Source organism: Pseudophryne corroboree, chromosome 8, assembly GCF_028390025.1.
Source record: "Pseudophryne corroboree isolate aPseCor3 chromosome 8, aPseCor3.hap2, whole genome shotgun sequence".
NCBI lineage: Eukaryota > Metazoa > Chordata > Amphibia > Anura > Myobatrachidae > Pseudophryne > Pseudophryne corroboree.
This window is the reverse complement of record NC_086451.1, coordinates 181663676-181690038: the sequence shown is the minus strand read 5'-3', so window position 1 is coordinate 181690038 and position 26363 is coordinate 181663676. Positions and strand designations below refer to the sequence as shown.

Genomic DNA, 26363 nt, shown 5'->3' with positions numbered 1-26363 from the left:
TGGGTTTTTTTGTGCTTGTGTCCACTTTTATAGGCATCAGAAGAAGAAGAATTGTATTTACATAGCGCCCTTTCTCCAACAGTAACCAATGGACTTTACAGGCTTCAAAAACAAAGCACATAGGGTGTAATTCAGGGCCTAATTCTGACCTGATCATAGCAGCAAATTTGTTAGCAGTTGGGCAAAACCATGTGCACTGCAGGTGGGGCAGATATAACATTTGCAGAGAGAGTTAGATTTGGGTGGGGTGTGTTCAAACTGAAATCTAAATTGCGGTGTAAAAATAAAGCAGCAAATATTTACCCTGCTCAGAAACAATATAACCCACCCAAATCTAACGCTCTCTGCACATGTTATGTCTGTTCCCCCTGCAGTACACATGGTTTTGTCCATCTGCTAACAAATTTGCTGCTACGATCAGGTCTGAAAAGGATTTACCGGTAGGTAATTAAAATCCTATTTTCTCTTACGTCCTAGGGGATGCTGGGGTCCACATTAGTACCACGGGGATGTACCAAAGCTCCCAGAATGGGAGAGAGAGAGTGGAGGCTCCTGCAGAACTGATTGACTGAACTTCAGATCATCAGAGGCCAAAGTATCGAACTTGTAGAACTTTGCAAACGCGTTCGACCCAGACCAAGTTGCAGCTCGGCAAAGTTGTAATGCCCAGACACCCCTGGCAGCCGCCCAGGAAGACCCCACCTAATGAGTAGAGTGGGCCTTGACAGACGTAGGACACGGCAAGCCTGCTGTAGAATACGCATGCTGGATAGTGAACCTGATCCAGCAAGAGAACGTCTGCTTAGAAGCAGGACACCCAATTTTCTTGGGATCATACAGGACAAACAGAGAGTCCGATTTCCTGTGATGAGCAGTCCTCTTCACATATATTTTCAGAGCCCTTACAACATCCAAGGACTTTGATGAAATTAAGGAGTCAGTAGCCACTGGCACCACAATAGGTTGGTTGATATGAAATGCCGACACAACCTTCGGAAGAAACTGGTGACGTGTGCAGAGCTCAGCTCTATCTTCGTGGATGATCAAGTATGGGCTTTTACAGGACAAAGCCCCCAACTCCGACACACGTCTAGCAGAAGCTAAGGCCAACAACGTGACAGCCTTCCACGTAAGAAATTTGACCTAAACCTCCTGTAGAGGCTTGAACCAGTCTGATTGGAGGAACTGCAATATCACGTTAAGGTCCCAAGGCGCCGTAGGTGGTACAAAGGGAGGTTGGATGTGCAGAACTCCCTTCAAAAAGGTCTGAACCTCAGGGAGGGCAGCCAATTGTTTCTGGAAGAAAATGGATAGGGATGAAATCTGGACTTTTACAGATCCCAACTTCAGGCCCATATCCACACCAGCTTGTAGGAAGAGGAGAAACCGTCCCAGTTGAAACTCCACCGCAGGAAATTTCTTGGACTCACACCAAGATACATATTTTTTCCAAATTAGAAGGTAATGTTTAGACGTTACTCCTTTCCTAGCCTGTATCAGGGTAGGAATAATCATGTTCGGAATGCCCTTCCGAGCTAATATCAGGCGTTCAACCTCCATGCCGTCAAACGTAGCCGCAGTAAGTCTTGATAGGCGAATGGCCCCTGCTGCAGCAGATCCTCCCAAAGAGGAAGAGGCCTCGGCTCTTCTCGCAGTAGATCCAGAAGATCCGCGTTCCAAGCCCTTCTTGGCCAGTCTGGAGCAATGAGTATTGCTTGAACCTTTGTTCTCCTTATGAGCTTTGGAAGTGGAGGAAACACATACACCAACTGGAACACCCACGGAGTCACTAGGGCGTCCAGCTCCACTGCTTGCGGGTCCCTTGACCTGGAACAATACTGCCGAAGCTTCTTGTTGAGACGAGAGGCCATCATGTCGATCTGGGGTATGCCCCAAAGATCAGTTACCTCCTTGAAGACCTCTGGATGGAGACCCCACTCCCCTGGATGGAGATCATATCTGCTGAGGAAGTCCGCTTCCCAGTTGCCTACTCCCGGAATGAAGATTGCTGACAGCGCCAACGCATGCTTTTCTGCCCAAAGGATGATTCTTGTTACCTCTGTCATCGCAGCTCCGCTCTTCGTTCCGCCCTGTCGGTTTATGTAAGCCACTGTTGTCACATTGTCCGACTGCACTTGAATGGCCCGATTTCTCAGAAGATGGGCCGCTTGGAGGAGACTGTTGTAGATGGCTCTTAGTTGCAGAAAGTTCATATTCAGGCCGGCTTCCAGGCTTGTCCACCTTCCTTGGAAGGTTTCCCCTTGAGTGACTGCGCCCCAGCCCCGGAGACTGGCACTCGTGGTTAGAAGGATCCAGTCCTGAATGCCGAACATACAGCCCTCCAGAAGGTGCGATAATTGCAGCCACCAGAGGAGTGATATCCTGGCCTTTGGTGACAGGCAAATTCTCTGGTGCATGTGTACATGGGATCCCGACTACTTGTCTAGGAGATCCAGTTGGAAGGACTGAGTGTGAAACCTCTCATACTGCAGAGCCTCGTACAAGGCCACCATCTTCCCCAGAAAGAGAAATGCACTGATGAATTGATACCCGGGCTGGCTTCAAGACATCCCGGACCATCGTTTGAATCACCAATGCCTTTTTCACTGGGAGAAACAACCTCTGCACTTCCATGTCAAGGATCATTCCCAGAAAGGACAACCTTCTGGTTGGTTCCAAATGTGACTTTGGAAGATTCAGGATCCAAACATGTTTTCTGAGAAGGTGAATCGTGAGTGTTATGGACCATTACAGCTTCTCCTTGGACTATGCCTTTATCAGCAGATCGTCCAGATACAGAATTTTGTTCACCCCCTGTCTGCGGAGGAGAATCATCATTTCTGCCTTGGTGAATACCCTCGGTGCTGTGGAAAGACCGAATGGGCGGGCCTGGAACTGAAAGTGACAGTCCAACAGTGCAAATCGCAGATAAGCTTGATGAGGCAGCCAAATTGGAATGTGGAGATACGCATCCTTGATACTATCACTGGAATTATACTGCAGTACAAATGGACATATATGGCAGTATCACTGGACTGGATTCATACATAAGTACCACTAGATTTATATGCCAGTACCACTGGAATTATACGGCAGTACCACTGGATTTGTATGGCAGTATCACTGGACATATACGGCAGTATCGCTGGATTTATACGGCAGTACTGCTGGGCATATACGGCAGTATCACTGGACATATATGGCAGTATCACTGGACTGGATTTATATGCCAGTACCACTGGACATATACGGCAGTACCACTAGACATATATGGCAGTATCACTGGACATATACGGCAGTATCACTGGACTGGATTTATACGGCAGTACCACTAGATTTATATGCCAGTACCACTGGAATTTTATGGCAGTATCACTGGAATTATACTGCAGTACCACTGGACATATATGGCAGTATCACTGGACTGGATTTATACGTAAGTACCACAAGATTTGTATGCCAGTACCACTGGAATTATACGGCAGTACCACTGGATTTATACAGCAGTACCACTGGACATATATGGCAGTATGACTGGATTTATACGGCAGTACTACTGGACATATATGGCAGTTCACTGGACTGGATTTATATGCCAGTACCACCGGATTTATATGACATGACCACTGGACATATACAGCAGTACCACTGGAATTATACGGCAACACCACTGGACATATACGGCAGTATCACTGGACTGGATTTATACACCAGTACCTCTGGAATTATACACCAGTACTACTGGAATTATACGGCAGTATCACTGGATTTATACGGCAGGACATATACGGCAGTATCACTGGACATATGCAGCAGTATCACTGGACTGGATTTATACGCCAGTACCACTGGAATTATGTGGCAGTACCACTGGACATATACGGCAGTATCACTGGATTTATACGGCAGTATCGCTGGACATATACGGCAGTATCACTGGACATATACGGCAGCACAGGGACACCACCACTGGACTGATGCAGGATAACACAGCACCACTTCAATGGACTGGACTTATACTGCAGCGCTGGACATATGGCAGCAGAGGACACCACCACTGTGACTGGACTGATGCAGCACAATACACCACCACTGAATTGATGCAGCACAACACAACACCACTGGACTGGATTTATACAGCAGCACTGGACATATGGCAGCAGAGGACACCACCACTGTGACTGGACTGATGCAGCACAAGACACTACCTCTGAACTGATGCAGGACACTGAAGACGGAGACACGTCCTCTCTCTACACTCTCCAATGCCGGAGTGAAAATGGCGGCGACGCACGGCTATTTATATGGAATCCAAACCCTGCGAGAATCCGACAGCGGGATGAGATGTTTTGCCTCGTTCTGGTTTCTGAATCAGGCAGGAAAACCCGAGCCTGACTCGGAACTGGGCTCGGGTAGTGAAGCCCGCTCATCTCTATAATGAACACATCATACTTGGGATGGGGAAACCTGCACATGTACTTTTAAGTGTTGTTATTAGGAAAAAGTGTATTTCCACCTGCTTTGTTAAACATGATGCACCAATACACTCATGATGCACCAATATCTCCTCTATCCCGCCATCAACTATAATATGTTCACATTGTGTACTGCAATATTTAACAATTTCAGAACTCACTGTGAAACAATGCCCCCAGTTCTAAACTCCAGCCACATCAGACCCAAGTAATAATAATAATAATAATTTTATTTATATAGCACTTTTTCTCCAATAGGACTCAAGGCGCTTAACAGATACACAGCATAATATAGTACAGAAAATAATGAAGTAAAGAACAGCTTTTCCTAAAATACAAAGCATGAAGACACTAAAGGGATATTATGGAAATGCTTGAGTAAACAGGAAATTCTTGAGTCTACTTTTGAAGGATTATATAGTTGGGGCCTCTCGCACTGTGTGGGGAAGTGAGTTCCATAGAGTTGTAGCCGCATAACTAAAAGCTCGACCCCCAGATGAATTACGGGAGATTCTAGATACTGCTAAAAGTCCTTCATCTATAGATCACAGTAATCAAGTGGGGCAGTATGGGGTCAGAAGCTGCTTCAGGTACCTTGGGCCCAGGGCCAGTTCTAGACCTTGTGGCACCCAGGGCAAAAGTTTCCTGTGGCACCTCCCCCCCTCACAGGTCAATCATAGTGCGCCCAAAAATAGGGACGTGGCTTCATAGTGAAGGGGCGTGTAAACAGTTATGCCCACTGTAGTTATGCCCCAGTAGTTATGCCCCCTGTAGCTGTGTCCCCAGTAGATTTGCCTCCAATAGTTGTTTACCCTGTAGCTGTGCCCCCTGTAGTTTTGCCCCTGTAGCTGTGCCCCCAGTAGTTGTGCCCTCTGGAGCTGTGCCCCCTGTAGTTGTGCCCCCTGTAGATTTGTCCCCAGTAGTTGTGACCCCTGATTTGTGCCCCCAGTAGATTTGACCCCTGGAGCTGTGCCCCCTGTAGTTTTGCCCCCTGGTTTGTGCCCCCTGGTAGCGCCGCTTAGAAACACAAAAAAACAACAATACTTACTAGCCCCACTCCTGCTTCCCAACTGCTGCTCCGTCTCTGCTGCCGCTGCTACTCTGCCCGCTTCTCTTCTATGGGAAACACGTCATGACGTCTCTCCCATAGCAGCCGCACAGATACTAGAGGTCAATTATGACCTCTAGTGTCTGACAATGGAGCCGGCTGCAGCGGGCACCTACACAGCCCACGGTGACTGCTGCAGCCAGAGAGCGGGGTGCAGCAGGATGCGGGGCGCGGTTGGGCAGCTGGTGCTTGGGCCCTGGTCATGTAGTGCGTTGAAACTCAGTAAGCCAAGCTTGAAGATGATTCGCCATCTTACAGGCAGCCAGTGAAGGGAAAACAACAAAAGTGGCCGCGCTGTGTGTCAGGAGTTTTGTAAAAACAGAGAGCACAACGTGTATGAAAGGTTTAAATGTTTAATATCATAAAAGACAATCAATTAATAAAATTGAGTGCACACCTATATCTGTCTCAGGGGATAAATCAAAACCAATTTAACAGTGCAAGGAAGAAAGATGTAAACACGAATGAGCACAGTTCCAGATAATATGCTCTATCATTCACCGGATAGATAATAATGCATGTAATACCTCTCCAGAATGGGCTGGTGTAATTAGCCGAGCGTCCCCGGCTAATGAGTCCTGCGTTGCCCACTGTACTGCACAGATGAGAGGATTTCTCGAGTACTCAGTGTTGGGCACCTGCCGCTGTAGATGAGTGTATGGCAGTCTCGTGTTTCCGTGGTGCCTGCCTGACGGAGAGTGACGAGCCGCAGCGGTGAGATGAAATGTGGCTTCTTGTGATAATGAGCCGGTAAGCGCTGATAAGGGTGCAGCGATGTAAGTTGCACTGGGATTGTTCACCTGGACCAGGTGTGCAGAAGGCGGAGTCCTGACGCGTTTCGTCACGGTCACGTGACTTTATTAAAGGTCACGGTCACGTGACTTTATCAAAGGTTATTAATTGATTGTCTTTTATGATATTAAACATTTAAACCTTTCATACACGTTGTGCTCTTTGTTTTTACAAAACTCCTGACACACAGCGCGGCCACTTTTGTTGTTTTCCAGTATTTCCATCCATCTTCACATAGTGGTCTGTGGCAAGCGAGTGTCTCAGAAGTTCCTTTTTATATTTATTTATATTGTTGTTTCAGTTTATATATTCATATATTTGGGTGAGGCGCTGTACAAGTAGTCTTCTCTGTTGTTCTGTTTAGCCAGTGAAGGGAATAGAGTATGGGTGTTATGTGGCTACAATGGGGCTGGTTGGTTAATAGCCTGGCAGCTGTGTTTTGCACCAGCTGTAAGCGGTGCAATTCTTTTGCTGGAAAACCAAGGTAGAGGGCATTACAGTAGTCTAATCCAGATGATACAAATGCATGTATGCTTTTGGCAGATCATCTGAGGGAATTAAGTGCTTGATTCTGGCTATGTTCCTCAGGTGAAAGAATGAGGATTTGATTGTGGCTGATATCTGATGTTTAAGTGTCAAGCCACAATCCAGGACAACTCCAAGATTCCGCACACGTTCAGTGATTTGTAATTCGGAATCCCCAAGTGTAAATCCAGTTGGTTGCTATGCTGCACTCTTGTCCTTTAATGTTGCGGTCCTATCATAAGGACCTCTGTTTTATCTGGGTTCAGTCGCAGTCAACTGCCACTCATCCACTCCTGGAGCTCAGCTAGACAGCCATTTAGGGTTGGTATTGGGTTATCAGTGCCCGGAGCAAAGGACAAGTACAGTTGTGTATCATCTGCATAGCAGTGGTAGACCAGGCCATGGTGCCTGATTATTTCACCCAGCGGGAGCATGTATACTGCAAAAACCATGCGGGATAGTATAGAACCTTGTGGGACACCACATGGCAATGGTACTGATGGTGATGCGTATACTCCAGATGATACTCTTTGTGACCTGCATGTGAGAAATTATTTGAACCAGCTTAGGACTGTGCCATCCAGTCCACAAAAATGTAATCAGTTGCTCAATAAGAAGCCCATGGTCCACGGTATCAAATGCTGCAGAGAGATCCAGAAGGTTTAATATTGAACAGTCACCTCTGTCTCTTGCCATCAGAAGATCATTTAACACACACACACCAGGGCTGTTTCAGTGCTATGTCTTCTCCTGAATCCTGATTGGAATGGATCATAAATATCATGGGTTGTCAGGCGGGTTTCCAGTTGATTTGCAAACACTTTCTCAATAACCTTTCCTAGAAAAGGAAGGTTTGATACTGGTCTTTAGTTGGTCATGCAGTCGGGATCTTAATTAGCTTTTTTAATGTATGATGTAGATTTGTGTTAAGTGACCAACTCTAAATAGGTCACATAGATGCTATTTTGTTACAAGTTTCAATTCCATTTGCAATTTAGAATTGTTGAGATAAAGCACCTTGCGCTGTCTCTGTTCTGTGGTACTAGGACCATGTACTGCCTGAGACATGACCTCCAACATTGTGTGCTAATGCATGTGCAGTCATACCACTCATCTTCCTTTCCATCCTCCGTAGTTCAAGTACGTGCCTCTGAGAGTCTCATCAGCTGAGTGTGAGAAAATGAGGCAAGTGACCCTGCACGGGCCACTGCAGCACCACCGCTATGCTGCTAAACATAAGCCAGCATGTGCATATTTTACTTCCACCACTGTATGTATACACACAAACATGTGCTTTTGTGTGTCTGCATACCACTTGTATTTCTGAATATGGTCCTGGCTGGATTTGGTACATACTAGAGGTGTGCGCCGGGCCATTTTACGGGTTTTAGTTTTGGATCTGGATATCCTCCGTGTTTTGGATCTGGATATCCTCCTGGTTTTGGATCTGGATTGGGTTTTGCCAAAACCGCCCTTGCAGGTTTTGGTTTTGGATCTGTTTTGTTTTTTTACAACATCATAAAACAGCTAAAATAACAGAATTTGGTCCTGTTTTTGTTCCTAAAGTATTATTAACCTCAATTACATTAATTTCCACTCATTTCCAGTCTATTCTAAACATCTCACAGCTCACAATATTGTTTTTATCCAGTTTAGCGACAGTAGCAGATCTTGCTACGGGCACACAGGATTTTTGACCGGGGCGCCGCCATCCGGAGGGCTCCGCCGCCGTGGCAAGATTCGCTACTGGTGGTGCCCCCCAGTGCTGTGCGGTGCTGACTGTGCGGTGCGCGATTAAGTCATCACACACTGCACTGCATTGTGAGAGCGGCACATATATACTAGAGGTCATGATTGACCTCTAGTTTCTATGCGGTGCTATGGGAGAGACGTCATGACGTCTCTCCAATAGATCAGAGGAGCAGCGCCGGCGGCCAGACATGGAGGGCAGCAGCAGTCGGGAACCAGGAGCGGGGATTGTAAGTATTAATTTTTTACATTTATTTTTGTAAGCGGCACAACTCTACTGGGGGCAATACTGAGGGCACAAACTAAGGGGCACAACTATACTGTGGGCAATACTACTAGGGACACAAACTAGGGGGCACAACAACTCTACTGGGAGCAATACTACTGGGTGCATAACTGACCACGCCCCTTAATGAAGCCACACCCCTATTTTTTCGCCTGGGGCGCCACAAGGGCTAGATCCGGCCCTGCTAAGTGACAGCAGTGGGCACTTAAAATTCCAACATGGCTCATCTAGGAAACAGAGTGGCACTGCAGTGGCTGACAGTGTGGCAGTTTAATAAACTATACGACCCCATAGAAAGTAACTAAGAAAGCTTTCATTAATCAGTAAATAATTACTAGATCTGAGGCCCATAGGAGTTGAAGTATGTACATAGTGGAAGGCAGTTAAAGGAAGGAAGGCTTGATTATAGTAAATTTAATATTGATGTTATTCCTAAGCAAATATATAAAGGAAGGAGGGTCTAGAGATGTGCGTGATGGCTTGGGTTTTCCCACCATACTCCGATTCCAAATAAAAACCAAAACGTCATCATCCACGCATCGGATCTTGCAGGTCTTGTCCTTTGTCCAGGATGTCTGCAATAAAGTGGAAAGGAAATATATTTAATTAATACAATAATTAGTTGTGTATATTGGTCAAACACATACATATGTTTACATGGTACATACTGTGCGTCAGTGGCGTGCGGTGAGGTCAGTGGCTGGTGAGGCACTACAGCCATAATGTCCGCCGAATCTGCCGATGACCCCTACCGCCACCGAGCCAATGCCCGCTACTGCCCCTGAGTCGATGCCCGCTGCCACCGCCACCGGCTTACAAACTCGGCCACCATAAACTGACCCATCCCTCCGCCACTAATTTGCATCTCACTCCGATGCCACCAATGCCCGCTGCCTGCCTCTCATACTTGTGATATATTGTACATTTTTATAGAAAAAAAATGAGTGTTTGGTACTGGGAAGGGAGTGGGAGGAGGACATAAATGCAATTCTGTTGTCCAGGGCTTCCATTAACTTAATGGAGAAGGGTCTGAATGGGTTAAAAAATGTAAAAAAAAAAAAAAAATGCGTGAGGTCCCCCCTCCTAAGTATAACCAGCCTCGGGCTCTTTGAGCCGGTCCTGGTTGTTTAAATACTGGGGAAAAATTGGACAGGGGTTCCCCGTATTTAGACAACCAGCACCGGGCTCTTAGTCCGGTCCTGGTTCCAAAAATACGGGGGACAAAAGATGTAGGGGTCCCCCGTATTTTTAAAACCAGCACCAGGCTCCACTAGCCAGGGACATAATGCCACAGCCGGGGGACACATTTACGTAGGTCCCTGCGGCCGTGGCATTACCCCCCCAACTAGTCACCCCTGGCCGGGGTTCCCTGGAGGAGTGGGGACCCCTTAAATCAAGGGGTCCCCCCCCTCCAGGCACCCAAGGGCCAGGGGTGAAGCCCGAGGCTGTCCCCAGCACCCCTGGGCGGTGGGTGCCAGGCTGATAGTCATGAGTGTTAAAAAAAGAATATTGTTTTTTGTCGTGGAACTACAAGGCCCAGAAAGCCTCCCCCGCTTGCTGGTACTTGGAGAACCTCAAGTACCAGCATTCGGGGAAATAACGGGCTCGCTGGTACTTGTAGTTCTACAACAACAAAAATACCCAAATAAAAACACAACACACACACCGTGAAAGTAAAATTTTATTATAACACACGTACACACTCACACATACTTACCTACATCCCACGCCGAGAATCACATCCACTTGTCCAGTAGAATCCTATAGCGGACCTGTAAAAATGAGAGATTACTTACCTACATCCCACGCCGAGAATCACGTCCACTTGTCCAGTAGAATCCAACAGTGGGACATGTAAAAGTGAATGAAAATAAGGAGTTACAGAGGGGGGAAAAGGAGAGAGAGAGAGAGAGAGAGAGAGAGAGAGAGAGAGAGAAAACACATACCTGCTGCTGTTGTCTGCGGACGGACCAGCCGCCCGGAGAGAGCCGCACACAGTACAAGCAGTCAGCGGGAGGGGAGGACGGAGCCGCCGGACTCTGGCAGCTGTCAGGTGCCTGTGTGTGGGAGGGGGGGACGGGGCCAGCGGAGCATAACAGGGGAGAGCAGCAGTCACTGCAGACCCACCGCTGCTGCTGCTCCCCTCCCAACTTCTGCCTCCCGTCGCGTCTTGGTGATTGGACAGCGGATCCAGTGCTGGATCCGCAGTCCAATCACAGCTGCCTCGCTGACATGGGGGTGGTGTCCCTGTCAGCGAGGCACTTTTTTCAGTGCCGCTTTGCCATTGTATTTCAATGGGCTTTTACAGCCCGATGCTAGGCTCCGCCCCCCGCTCTCTCCCCGTTCCTATTCTGTATGGGAGGCACTGCTAACAGTGCCTCCCAAAGTAATTTCACCCCCCAAAAAATATGCCATTACATAAGGAAGATACTTATGACATAGAATATGTGTCATAAGTATCTTCTATGTATTCTTTTACTAATTAATCTATTCTTTTACTAATTAATCACAGGGGAGGCACTGCCTCCCCTGCCTCCCCTGACTGCACGTCCCTGATGGCAGTATCACTGGACTTATACGGCAGCATCACTGTACTTATACGGCGGTACCACTGGACATATACGGCAGTATCACTGGATTTATACGGCAGTATCACTGGATTTATATGGCAGTACTACTGGACTGGATTTATACGGCAGTACCACTGGACTTATACGGCAGTACCACTGGAATTATACGGCAGTACCACTGGACATATACGGCAGTATCACTAGACTTATACGGCAGTACCACTGGACATATACGTCAGTACCACTGGACCTATACGGCAGTATCACTGGACATATACGGCAGTACCAATGGACTGGATTTATACGGCAGTACCACTGTATTGTATTTATTCGGCAGTACCACTGGACTGGATTTATACGGCAGTACCACTGTACTGGATTTAATACGGCAGTATCACTGGATTTATACGGCAGTACCACTGGACTGGATTTATACGGCAGTATCACTGGACTTATACGGCAGTACCACTGGACATATACGGCAGTATCACTGGACTTATACGGCAGTATCACTGGACTTATACGGCAGTATCACTGGACTTATACGGCAGTATCACTGGACTTATACAGCAGTACCACTGGACATATACGGCAGTATCACTGGACATATACGGCAGTATCACTGGACTGGATTTATACGACAGTATCACTGGACTTATACGGCAGTACCACTGGACATATATGGCAGTATCACCGGATATATACGGCAGTACAGCAGCACAAGGACACCACCACTGGACTGATGAATACAGCACCACTGGACTGGACTTATACAGCAGCACTGGACATAGGGCAGCAGAGGACACCACCACTGTGACTGGACTGATGCAGCACAAGACACCACCACTGGACTGATGCAGCACAACACATCACCACTGGACTGGACTTATACAGCAGCACTGGACATATAGCAGCACAAGACAACACCACTGGACTGATGCAGCACAGGACAGCGCTGCAATGACACACATAACAGCACTGGAATGACACGCAGGTCGCCACACCACTTTCCCACACAGACAAGACACTGAGGAGAGAGACGCGTCATATCGCTACACTCTCCAGGACTGGAGTGAAAATGGCGGCGACGTGCAGCTCCTTATATGGAATCCACAACTCACGTGAATCCGACAGCAGGATGATGACATTTTGCCATCGTTCTGGTTTCCGAGTCTGGTGGGAAGTCCCGAGCCAGACTCGGATCAGGGCTCGGGACGTGATGTTCGGTAGGGTTTGATTCTCAGAGAACCGAACCCGCTCATCACTAGTGTGAAGTGTCCAGGGACGTGCGGTGAGCTAAATAGCTCAGGAGGTACTGGCTAGCACCAGAGCCAGATTTATACACAATATATGAGCCAAAGCATACAACTGGGCATTATACACAGGTGCAGCAGTATAAACTCCTGGAAATTTGGCGAGATTTGATAGGAGATATGCAAAAAAGTTAGCCTTTTTACTCCAGAGTTTTGGCTATAAAAATTATTAGAATAAGGAAAAGAAGATATTTCAAACATATTCTTTGTATTTTTCATATACTTTATACAGTCAAAACTCTGTCACAAACTTTAGTATGACAGGAAAGGCTCTGCCTCACTTGCCTTACCCCACCGCACGCCACTGCTGTGCGTAAAGCTGGCTGAGGCAACTAAACTCTACACCCTCAAATAGCAAACATTCTCCATTTCAAAATTCCTGAAATTCCTGTAAAAGAAAGAAATGATTAGCGTAGAAATGTGACAGCAGTTAAGTACTATTTGGCCCATTTAATCACACAAAAACAAATTACAAACCTTTTTTTTGTCGTATGCCTGGAAAATTTCGGGACACTTTTGCCATTCTGCAAATGTTTCTAAGAGACCCAGTGTCAGTGATGCAGATCATTCAGCAAAAACTTTTGACATCTAATCCGGACTGAAGGAACTGCCTACAATTATTACTGACATGTCTACTGTGACTGCATATGATACGGTCACCATTCAAAAAATGCTTGATGATTATTTTAGTCATAGCATTCCAAATAGGCATGTCAGACAGTCTGTTCCAATACTGGCAGGAAAAAAGTGTTTTCAACGCATCCAGGAACCTGGATGTACAGTATACTGGGGTACAGCACAAAATACAATATATATATATATATATATATATTTTATGTTATTAATAAAAATACTTTACATTTTTTTAAACACTGGATCAGAGCCTAGATAGATGGATGGACAAAACACAGAACAGCCCTTGTCCCTGGAAGGCGAAGCAGCAGCTCCTGGATGTATAGTATACTGGAGTACAGCAGAAAATATTTTATTCTTTTCATACTGAGCTAAAGCCCATGGTTGGATGGACAGAACACCCCTAGATGGACTGGGCTGCAGCAGCCCTTGGATGTATATAGTGGGAGGACGGACACAGCACAAAATATTTTTCAAAAAAAGAATGTATTTTAAAAAATGATGCATTAGGCAAGGATCAAGATTTCAGTTCACAAAAAGATGAGTTAGGTAGAGAAAAACAAAAATAGACAATATTTTAGATGCTGTAATCATGATTTTCATTTATTTTGGATCATGTTCCTCTGTTGCTGAAGGAAATCTTTGAGGTTCGCTATTCAAGTGTGGAGAGTTTTGTTTCATTTACATTTAGTTAATTTATAATTATTAATGATATTAATTTGAATGAATCACAATGTTGTGATAAGAAGAATTATGAAAATAGGACACAGCACCCTGAAATGGACAGAGCATGCCTGGATGCATACTGGGAGGATACAGCACAAAATATTAAAAAAAATATGTCTTTATTTTGGGTGGACTGACAAAACACCCCTAGATGGATGGAGCAGCGGCAGTGCCTGACTATATACTGGGATGACACAGCACAAAATATTAATTTAAATTAAAATATATATACTGTATTATTTTTTATATCATACACTGTGGTTACAGTGACACACAAATGTGTCAGAAATATATATTATTACACACTGTGGTTTAGCTTCACCGATAGTGTTGCACAAATGAGTCAGAAATATATAAATTATTTTTTTATATCACACTGTGGTTACAGTGTCGCACAAATGAGTTAGAAATATATATTACTTATTATATCACACACCGGCGGTTACAGTGTCGCACAAATGAGTCAGAAATATATATTATTACACACTGAGGTTTAGATATCACTGACAGTGTTGCACAAATGAGTCAGAAATATATATTATTTTTTATATCACACACTGTTGTTACAGTGTTGTAAAATTAGTCAGAAATATATATTTTATTTTTTATGTCACACACAGCGATTACAGTGTCACACAAATAAATCCGAAATAGATCTTTTTACACACTGCGGTTTAGCTTCACTACTGTGTCGCACAAATGAGTCAGAAAAATGTATTCTTTTTATATCACACACTGTGGTTACAGTGTGGCACAAATGAGTCAGAAATCTATATTATTACACACTGCAGTTTAGCTTCACCGACAGTGTCACACATATAAGTCATAAATATGTTTTATTTTTTATATCACACACTGCATTTATGTAACATTCACTATTTAAGTGTGGAGAGTTTTGTTTAATTTAAATTTAGTTACTTTATAATTATTATTAATTATATCAATTTGAATGAATCACAATATTGTGATAAGAAGAATTATGAAAATAGAACACAGCACCCTGAAATGAACGAAGCACACCTGGATGTATACTGGGAGGATACAGCACAAGGTATAAAAAAAGATGTATTTTATTTTGGGTCAACTGTCAAAACATCCCTAGATGGATGGAGCAGCGGCAGTGCCTGGATGTGTACTGGGATGACACAGCACAAAATATTAATTTAAATCAAAATATATATATATTACTTTTTATATCACACACTGCGATTACAGCGTTGCAGAAATGAGTCAGAAATATATATTATTAGACACTGCGGTTTTGCTTCACTGACAGTGTCACACAAATGAGTCAGAAATATATATTATTCCACATTGCAGTTTAGCTTCACCGATAGTGTCGCACAAATGAGTCATAAATATATATATATTATATTTTTATATCACACACTGCGGTTACAGTGTCGCACAAATGAGTCAGAAATATATATTATTAGACACTGCTGTTTAGCTTCACTGAAAGTGTTGCATAAATGAGTAAAAAATAAATATTATTACACACTGAAGTTTAGCTTAACTAATAGTGTCGCACAAATGATTCAGAAATATATATTTAATTTTTTATGTCACACACTTCGGTTACAGTGTCACACACATGAGTCAGAAATTTTAATTTTTTTGACACTTTGGTTTAGCTTCACTACAGTGTCGAACAAATGAGTAAGAAATATGTATTATATTTTATATCACACACTGCGGTTACAGTGTGGCACAAATGAGTCAGGAATATACACTATTACACACTGCTGTTTAGCTTTACCGACAGTGTTGCACAAATGAGCCAGAAATATATACTATTCCACATTGCAGTTTAGCTTCACCGATAGTGTCGCACAAATGAGTCAGAAATATATATATATTTTTTTTTATATCACACACTGCGGTTACAGTGTCGCACAAATGAGTCAGAAATATATATTATTAAACAATGCTGTTTAGCTTCACTGAAAGTGTCGCATAAATGAGTCAAAAATAAATATTATTACACACTGAAGTTTAGCTTCACTGATAGTGTCGCACAAATGAGTCAGAAATATATATATTATTTTTTATATCACACACTGCGGTTAAAGTGTCGCACAAATGAGTCAGAAATATGTATTTCTTTTATATCACACACTGCAGTTACAGTGTCACACAAATGAGTCAGATATATCTATTACTACACACTTCGATTTGGCTTCACTGACAGTGTCGCACAAATGAGTTAGAAATGTATATTATTTTTAAATCAATCACTGTGGTTACAGTGTTTTCCAAAATTAGTCAGAAATATATATTTTATTTTTTTGTCACACACTGCGGTTAGAGTGTCGCACACATGAGTCAGAAATATATATTTTTTACACACTTTGGTTTAGCTTCACTACAGTGTCGAACAAATGAGTCAGAAATATGTATTATTTTTTATATCACACACTGCGGTTACAGTGTGGCACAAATGAGTCAGAAATATATACTATTACACACTGCTGTTTAGCTTTACCGACAGTGTCACACAAATGAGTCAGAAATATGTATTATTTATAATACTGAGGTTACAGTGTCGTACAAATGAGTCAGAAATATATATATTATTTTTTATATCACACACTGTGGATACAGTGTCGCACAAATGAGTCAGAAGTATGTATTATTTTTTATATCACACTGCGATTAAAGTGTCGCACAAATGACTCAGAAATATATATTATTACCCCCTACGGCTAGCTTCACCAACAGTGTTGCACAAATGAGTCAGAAATATATAAATTATTTTTTATATCACACTGTGGTTACAGTGTCGCACAAATGAGTCATAAATATATATTACTTTTTATATCACACACCGCGGCTACAGTGTCGCACAAATGAGTCAGAAATATATATTATTACACACTGAGGTTTAGCATCACTGACAGCGTCGCACAAATGAGTCAGAAATATATATTATTTTTTATATCACACACTGTGGTTACAGTGTTGTAAAATAAGTCAGAAATATATATTTTATTTTTTATGTCACACACAGCGGTTACAGTGTCATACAAATAAATCAGAAATAGATATTTTTACACACTGTGGTTTAGCTTCACACAAATGAGTCAGAAAAATGTATTCTACTGGGGTTACAGTGTGGCACAAATGAGTCAGAAATATATATTATTACACACTGCGGTTTAGCTTCACCGACAGTGTCACACATAGGAGTCATAAATATGTTTTCTTTTTTATATCACACACTGCATTTATGTAACATTCACTAAGTGTGGAGAGTTTTGTTTAATTTAAATTTAGTTAATTTATAATTATTATTAATTATATCAATTTGTATGAATCACAATGTTGTGATAAGAAGAATTATGAAAATAGGACACAGCACCCTGAAATGAACAAAGCACACCTGGATGTATACTGGGAGGATACAGCACAAGATATAAAAAAAGATGTATTTTATTTTGGGTCAACTGTCAAAACACCCCTAGATGGATGGAGCAGCGGCAGTGCCTGGATGTGTACTGGGATGACACAGCACAAAATATTAATTTAAATCAAAATATATATATACATTTTTATATCACACACTGCGATTACTGCGTTGCACAAATGAGTCAGAAATATATATTATTAGACACTGCTGTTTAGCTTCACTGACAGTGTTGCACAAATGAGTCAGAAATATATATTATTACACATTGCAGTTTAGCTTCACCGATAGTGTCGCACATATGAGTCAGAAATATATATATTATTTTTTTTATATCACACACTGCGGTTACAGTGTCGCACAAATGAGTCAGAAATATATATATTATTAGACAATGCTGTTTAGCTTCACTGAAAGTGTCGCATAAATGAGTCAAAAATAAATATTATTACACACTGAAGTTTAGCTTCACTGATAGTGTCGCACAAATGAGTCAGAAATATATATATTATTTTTTGTATCACACACTGCGGTTATAATATCGCACAAATGAGTCAGAAATATATATGTTATTTTATATCACACACTGCAGTTACAGTGTCACACAAATGAGTCAGAAATATATATTACTACACACTTCGTTTTAGCTTCACTGACAGTGGTGCAAAAATGAGTTAGAAATATATATAATTTTAAATCACACACTGTGGTTACAGTGTTTTCCAAAATTAGTCAGAAATATATATTTTATTTTTTATGTCACACACTGTGGTTACAGTGTCGCACACATGAGTCAGAAATATATATTTTTTTACACACTTTGGTTTAGCTTAACTACAGTGTCGAACAAATGAGTCAGAAATATGTATTATTTTTTATATCACACACTGCGGTTACAGTGTGGCACAAATGAGTCAGAAATATATACTATTACACACTGCTGTTTAGCTTTACCGATAGTGTCACACAAATGAGTCAGAAATATGTATTATTTTTAATATTACATACTGAGGTTACAGTGTCATACAAATGAGTCAGAAATATATATATTATTTTTTATATCACACTGCGATTACAGTGTCGCACAAATGTCTCAGAAATATATATTATTACCCCCTACGGTTTAGCTACACCGACAGTGTTACACAAATGAGTCAGAAATATATATTATTACACAGTGTGGATTAGCTTCACTGACAGTGTTGCACAAATGAGTTAGAAATATATATTATTTTTTATATCACACACTGGTTACAGTGTTTTCCAAAATTAGTCAGAAATACATATTTTATTTTTTATGTCACACACTGTGGTTACAGTGTCACACACATGAGTCAGAAATATATATATTTTTACACACTTAGGTTTAGCTTCACTACAGTGTCGCACAAATGAGTCAGAAATATGTATTTCTTTTATATCACAAACCGGCGGTTATAGTGTAGCACAAATGAGTCAGAAATATATATATTATTTTTTATATCACGCTCTGCGGTTACAGTATTGCACAAATGAGTTAGAAATATATATATATATATGTTATTTTTTATATCACACACCGGTGGTTACAGTGTGGCACAAATGAGTCAGAAATATATATTATTTCACACTGCGGATTAGCTTCACCAACAGTCTTGCACAAATGAGTCAGAGATATATATATATATATATATATATATATATACTATATCGCACATTGCGGTTACCATGACACACAAATGAGTCAGAAACATATACTATTACACTGGTTTCACTTCATCAACAGTGTCACACAAATGAGTCAGAATATGTATTATTTTTTATATCACACTGCAGTTACTGTGTCACACAAATGAGTCAGAAATGTGTATGTATATATATATGTATATATTTTATTTTTTAGATCACACACTGCAGTTTGTGTTGCACAATTGAGTCAGAAATATATATATTTTTTATATCACAAACTGCGGTTACAGTGTTGCACAAATGAATCAGAACTATATATTATTACACACTGCGGTTTAACTTCACCAGCTGTGTCACACAAATGAGTCAGAAATATGTATTATTATTTTTTATATCAGACACTGCTCCCCTGAAGGACACAGGACAGACAGATCAGCCCCTATAAGTCAGACATCCCAGGTTTATGGACAGACCACCACTGAAGCAGCCCCTTGTGTACACCAGAGTACCACAGCAGTCCCTTCCTTCAGACAGCCCCTTAAAGAATAGCACACAGCACAGCACTGACATGCAGCTCATGTACACTATACAGCCCCAGTTTATGTACACCCGAAGCACCCATTTTATGGACAGAGCACCCTTGCAGCAGCCCCTTGTGTACACCAGAGTACCACAGCAGCCCCTTCCTTAAGTTCAAACAGCTCCCCACTCCCTTAAAGAATAGCACACAGCACAGACAGGCAGCAGATGTACACTGTACAATCTCCAATGCCAGAATGAAAATGGCGCTGATGCATGTGGACTTATATAGAATCCAAAACCTGTGAAAATCCGACAGCAGGATGATGGCGTTTTGCCTCGCTTTCATATCTGAGGCTGGTTGGACAACCCGAGGCGGGGTCAGATCTCAATGTTTGGGTGGGTTAGGTTCTTGGAGAACTCAACCTGCTCATCTCTAGTACATACATTATATGTGCATTGAGTACATGCTGCTTTAACTCTGTGTTCTCTTGCTAACCTGTTCTACCTGGTTTATAAACCAAACCTGGTTAATAAGCCAAAAACCTGGTTAATTTATCTATCATGTCGACTGACCTCCATCACACACTGCTGCCAGTGCCACCTATACCAACTATAGGGTCTGCTAATGAGAATCAGGACCAATATATCTAAAATATAATTTATCTCCCCCAGAGCCACAACCTTGTAATTCTTTTTCACCATCAACATCCCCACAATTAAGTAAATCTCCCATTCCATTGCCTTTATTTCACCCTTGAGTCCAACATCTTCTCCTTTCCAGTCTCTCAGTTCCATGGCTTCCAAATCTAAAGTATTGATGGCAAACTAAATATTTCTAAAATATGCCCTTTTCTTAAACAAAACACAACTCATACTCTTTAACATTGACTGCTGCAAACTCCTTCTATCTGGCATTCCTCTCATCTATCTGTCCCTACCACAATCTATCCCCAATACTATGGCAAGGCTGATCTTCCCTTCATGCCATTCAATATTCCGCTACTCTAAAATTCCCTACACTGGTTCATATATCCTCAAGAAAATAATTCAAATTACTCACCCTCACGTAAAAATTCCTCAACAGCAACAATTCTTCACACACCCATGCAACATGTTAACATACTCGCCCTCATGTCCTCTGTTGAAAATGTAAGGGTACCACCCACACTAAATATGCAATACTAAAATAGATTTACCTCAAAATAGATTTTATGTGAGAACTCAAAATTAAAAGTAGATAAATTAATGAATATTTGGATGGTATGTATCCAAGAGCATTACAAAAACTAAATATCATGCTTACAACACCTGGTACTGTAGCAGTAATTCCAAGTAAATGGAGAATGTCAGGTATGCTTCTGTTAAGCAAATAAGACAGCAAGAAGGAAACTAACTATATACCTATAATACTGTAGTCATTATAAAGAGTAATTTAGAGGAATGGTCTACAGAGCTGGGAGTTTTGATGTGGTCTTTTATAGTTCGTCTTACGTGCAATGAGGGACACTTCCAAATTACTGTAATGGTGTTTTCTCTCGCACTTTTATTGTCTTTGCCTTATCTAGTGCTCTCTAACTGTTTTGATTTCACATCCAGGTAAAGTATCTTTTCCTCTATTCCCCAGGAGTCACCACTGTTTTGACAATGACAACACTGAGTATCAGTGCTCGGAATTCTCTGCCCAAGGTTGCCTATGCCACAGCAATGGACTGGTTTATGGCAGTGTGCTATGCATTTGTCTTCTCTGCACTCATCGAATTTGCAACAGTCAATTACTTCACGAAAAGAGGCTGGGCCTGGGATGGGAAGAGAGCCCAGGAAGGACAGACCTTCAAGGTGAGAGTGCATGCATACCATGGGCTGAGGAACATAATTCAAGGCTGTTTGACGTAAAGAATAATAGATCAATAGGTATCATTTTTATGTAATCTTTATTTAAACAAACTATTAACGTATTACAGCAGCTATAGGATAAAATAATATATTCAAAACTGGATTTACAGATTCTATCCATTTTATCACATTGACATCCAAAACTACCATAAACAAATTAGGATTAACACCTGGGGCTGGGAAGAAGTGGAAGGGATGGTAAGAGTTAGGAGGGCAAGACAGCCAGTGACTAGGTGAAAATAATTTATCGAGTAGACACTTATATAGTTTTCACTGTAGATTGGTACCCACCAGCATGTACAGTAGTACCAGAAGGGGTCCAGTTATACTTAGCATTAGGCCAGGTATCTCTAGCTGCACACTTCACCCAGAGGAGTGGATTGATGTTGAGCAGCACTGGCAGCTACAAAAAGACAGTAATTTTCCCCCAACATATATTAATTAAGGCTCTGCATACTACAGTGAAAAATATATGTATCATTGAATACAATGTCATACAATCAAGTAAAAATACCAGCAGGTATGAACTAGAGATGAGCTGTCTATTGTATCTGAAAGGGGTGCTCTGTCTGCTGTATCAAAAAAGAGTGCTCTGTCTGCTGTATCTGAAAGGGGTGCTCTGCTGTATGAGTCCAGATGGGGTGCTCTGTCTGCTGTATCAGTCCAGACGGAGTGCTCCGTTTGCTGTATCTGAAAGGGTTGCTCTGTCTGTTGTATCTGAAGGGGGTGCTCTGTCTGCTGTATCTGAAAGGAGTGCTCTGTCTGCTGTATCTAAAAGGGGTGCTCTGCTGCATCAGTCCAGATTAGGTGCTCTGTCTGCTGTATCTGAAAGGGGTGCTCTGTCTGCTGTATCTGAAAGGGGTAATCTGTGCGTACATCCAGTGGCTCCGCCTCAGTATAAAATTAAAATAATAAAAGCTGAAAACAAAAAGCCTAAAAATATAATTATATTATAATTGTTTTTGTTTGTGCTGTACCCCAGTGTACTGTACAATTTTAATTTTATTTTCATAAGTACTGCCGGTCAGACTGCAGTATATTATTATTTGGTACTCATACATGTATTGTGTGACACTGTTTGTGAAGGTCAACCGCTGTGTTCGATCACTATTTCTGATGCACACACGTATTGTGTGATGCTGTGGGTGAAGGTGGTACCCCAGTAATCTATTTTATTTCCTACTCATATATGTATTGTGCGACACTGTTGGCGAAATTAAACCGCAGTGTTTAATTACTATTCCTAGAGGGAGGGAGGGCCCAAGGACAATTCCATCTTTCAGTTCTTTTCTTTGCATTATGTGCTGTATGGAACATTGCTGTTTACTTGTGTAGATGACAGACATTTGTATAGTTTATTAAACTGCTGCCCTGTCTGCCACTGCAGTGTCATTCTGTTTCCTAGATGTACCATGTTTGAAGTTTAAGTGCCACATGTTTGTGCCGCCCACTGCTGTTGCTTAGCTTAGTCATCCAGCTACCTTTGTGCAACCTTTTGACCTTCACACCGCACACAGTGGCGGATCTTGCCACGGGCAAGCGGTACTTTTGGCCTGGGCGCCGCCTTCCGGAGGGCGCCGCACCAGGGCAAGATCCGCCACTGTGCCCCCCGCAGTGCCCCGCTGTGCCCCCCACTTTGAAGGGAACCAGACGCCTAGCGTCTAGTTTCCCTTCATTGAGAGGACCTTAGTTGTGCGGTGCGCGATGACGTCATCGCGCACCGCACAGCAAAGGTCTTCTCTATGAAGGGAAACTAGACGCTACGGTCTAGTTTCCCTTCATGTAGAGGACCTTTGCTGTGCGGTGCGCGATGACGTCATCGCGCACCACACAGCATAGTGGCACAGACACTAGGGGTCATAATTGACCTCTAGTGTTTATGCTGTTCTATGGGAGAGACGTAATAACATCTCTCCCATAGATCGAGGAGAGGAGAGGAGAAGAGCGGGGCCGCCGGCGGAGGAGATCTGCAGCGGTCTGGATCAGGAACGGGGATGGTAAGTATACTTTTTTTTATTTTATTTTTTCTTTCAGCGTCGCTACAGGGGGCATAAATGGGGGCGTAACTGACCACACCCCCATTTGAAGCCACGCCCCTATACTTTGCCCGGGGCGCCACAAGCGCAAGAACCGGCCCTGACCGCACAGCGACCGGGGTGGAAGCTTTATTCAACCCTATTCTCTACCAGGGCTGTAATACCCAGGTACGGAGGTGAGCTTGATACTCTCATAGCTGCCGATTTCCTTCGGATGCACCACCGCTGCAAGCACACCGTGACAGAGAGGCAAGCAACTTAACTTGCACTATTTTTTTTAGCAGACACATATCCACATGTTGAAGCAGTCCAATTCAATTTTATTGTTTTTAGTGAATATTGTAGGGGTTAGAAATTACAAGAATACAACAGAGCCATACAGAACAGGTTAAAATAAAGGACAGTTTTGCAAAAGATACAGCACCAGAATAAATATATAATTACCGTAGTAATAACAGTAGAATACTAAAACCCAATACCAGGGAAATCAGCTGAATCAGGTGCACAGGTTGGCTTTGGTTTTGTACACTTGCAGATAGCCAACAGAAGCAATTAGGTAGCAGACAGGTAAATTCACAAAATAGGTCCACAGGATGACTTTGGCTTTAAAAATCAGTCACAGGTAACCAGCAGTAGCAGTTGAGGTGGCAAACAGGGGAAGTAATAGGCTTACGTCATTAGGTCGACAAGACTTAGAGCGACAGCCATTAGGTCGACCACTATTGGTCGACATGCACTAGGTTGACATGGTCATTAGGTTGACATGAACAAGGTCAGCATGGAAAAAGGTTGACATGAGTACCCATTTCACCTGTCTGCTACCTACTGCTACTGCTACTGCTGGTTCGGGCTGGCTTTGGCTTTATAAACTCGTCACAGATAACCAGCAGTAGCAATAGGAAGCAGACAGGTGAATAATGAAACAGAATTGCTTTAGCTGTATAAACTCAGTCACAGGTAACCAACAGTAGCAGGGCCTGATTAAGCCCTCCAGTGGCCCAGAGCAACCCTCCGAACAGCAACCACCCCCGGCTTCACCCGCTGCTCGCTCTCGCTACCCCCCAAACTCCTCCACCCCAACGAGGCCAGCCACCGGAAACAGGAGCCCCCCTCCCAAATGTGTTTCTGAACAGTAGCAGTTGGGTGGCAGACAGGTGAATTAATGAAGCAAGAACACTACTCCCTATACCATCAAGTGTCTATGAGCACACCACTGTGTCACCCTGGTAATCACTTCTATCCACTGTGACATAATACCCTAGCATACAGTAAATCAATTAGGCACAACTCTCTGCAATAACCCATCAACAACAGGAGATCCACATTAGCATAACCATTAGCATTGAATATTGTACATTTTCAACATTACATGTTAGTATTTAGGTATAGACTTTTACTAGCAACCTGTCAGCATCATAAGATTCCCTTTAGTATAACCCCATTAGCATTAAATAACATACATTTTCATGAACACATTTTAGCATTTAGGAGCACATCTCCATTGACAACCTATAAGCAAGAGTTTCATCTCAGCATAACCACATTAGCATGGGGCAACATACATTTGCATTGACACATTAAGCATTGCATATTATATATATATATATATATATATACTCCAAACTCATCTAACAAGCAGCGGCACTCAGAGATTTCAATAAGTGAAAAAATGTGAAAGTTTTTAATCCATGTTAAAACATGTTAAGGCCAACGTTTCGGGGCACACCCGCCCCTTTGTCAAGGTGAACCACAAGTCACGCTATTATATATATATATATATATATATATATATATATATATATATCACACCATCGAGGAATGTAGGGTTACTTAAAGGGGAAATTAGGAGACACAAGGGAACCTATTCCTGTGACTTTACATGTCTGGGTGAGACTGGAAGCAGGGTGCCTACCTATCTTTATTACCAAGGAAGACCAAGAGGAAAGCCTATCCTCTCTTTAGCTGTTATGTTGGGCACAAAAGGAGAGGGGAGCTTACTCCGTGTTATGACACATACAGGGTCCCAGAGTGATGGGGAGCCTACCCCTTCTTATGACACTTACAGGGGCCCACAGTGATGGGGAACCTACTCTCTTACTAATTATGATATTGGAGCAGTATGACTGGTGGGGTCCCTATCTGCATTACTTTGTCCCTAAAGCGAAGTGATGCAGTAGATGGGGTTAAGCACGGGCAGAGTGATGCAGCAGAAGGTGTTTCAGAGTTCTCACCCCTATCTGTGGCGCTTCTGCCAACTCCGACAAGCTTCCAGTCCTCGGCACCCCCCAGGATTCTGTGCACCGCACCAGGCTGCACCCTTGTACAGGGATCCGCTGTCTTGATGCCTTCTCGCTCCAGCTAGTGGTGTCTTCCTAGCTGCTTCGGACGGGGTTCTTGGTCACTGGTGCAGCCTCCGGGTCCGCACTGTCCTCCCGCAGCCAGCCAACTCCAACACACTGCGGGCGGGGTGAGGTCTTCTTCTCCTCAGCCATTCCTCCCTCTTTGCACAGCGGCCACAGTCCTTTAGAGCTGGTCCTCTGGTGGCAGCTCCTTTCACGGCATCGGTCACAGCTCGCTCTCCTGATTAGCAGCTCAGTTCCCTTTAGAATGGGCGGTAGGCAGACTCCAACGGGAGCACCCGGTTCTCTATCCCCGATAAGT

General features: G+C 42.9%; 1 protein-coding gene across 2 annotated transcripts in view; it reads left to right on the top strand.

Annotated features, from left to right (window-relative positions):
- LOC134948776 (gamma-aminobutyric acid receptor subunit alpha-3-like) overlaps positions 1-26363 on the top strand; it is a 995050-nt gene that overhangs the window by 965401 nt on the left and 3286 nt on the right. For both annotated transcript variants that reach the window (XM_063936997.1, XM_063936998.1), the window contains exon 9: positions 21398-21609. In XM_063936997.1, coding sequence (XP_063793067.1) covers positions 21398-21609 — 212 coding nt within the window. The remainder of the gene's footprint in view (positions 1-21397; positions 21610-26363) is intronic.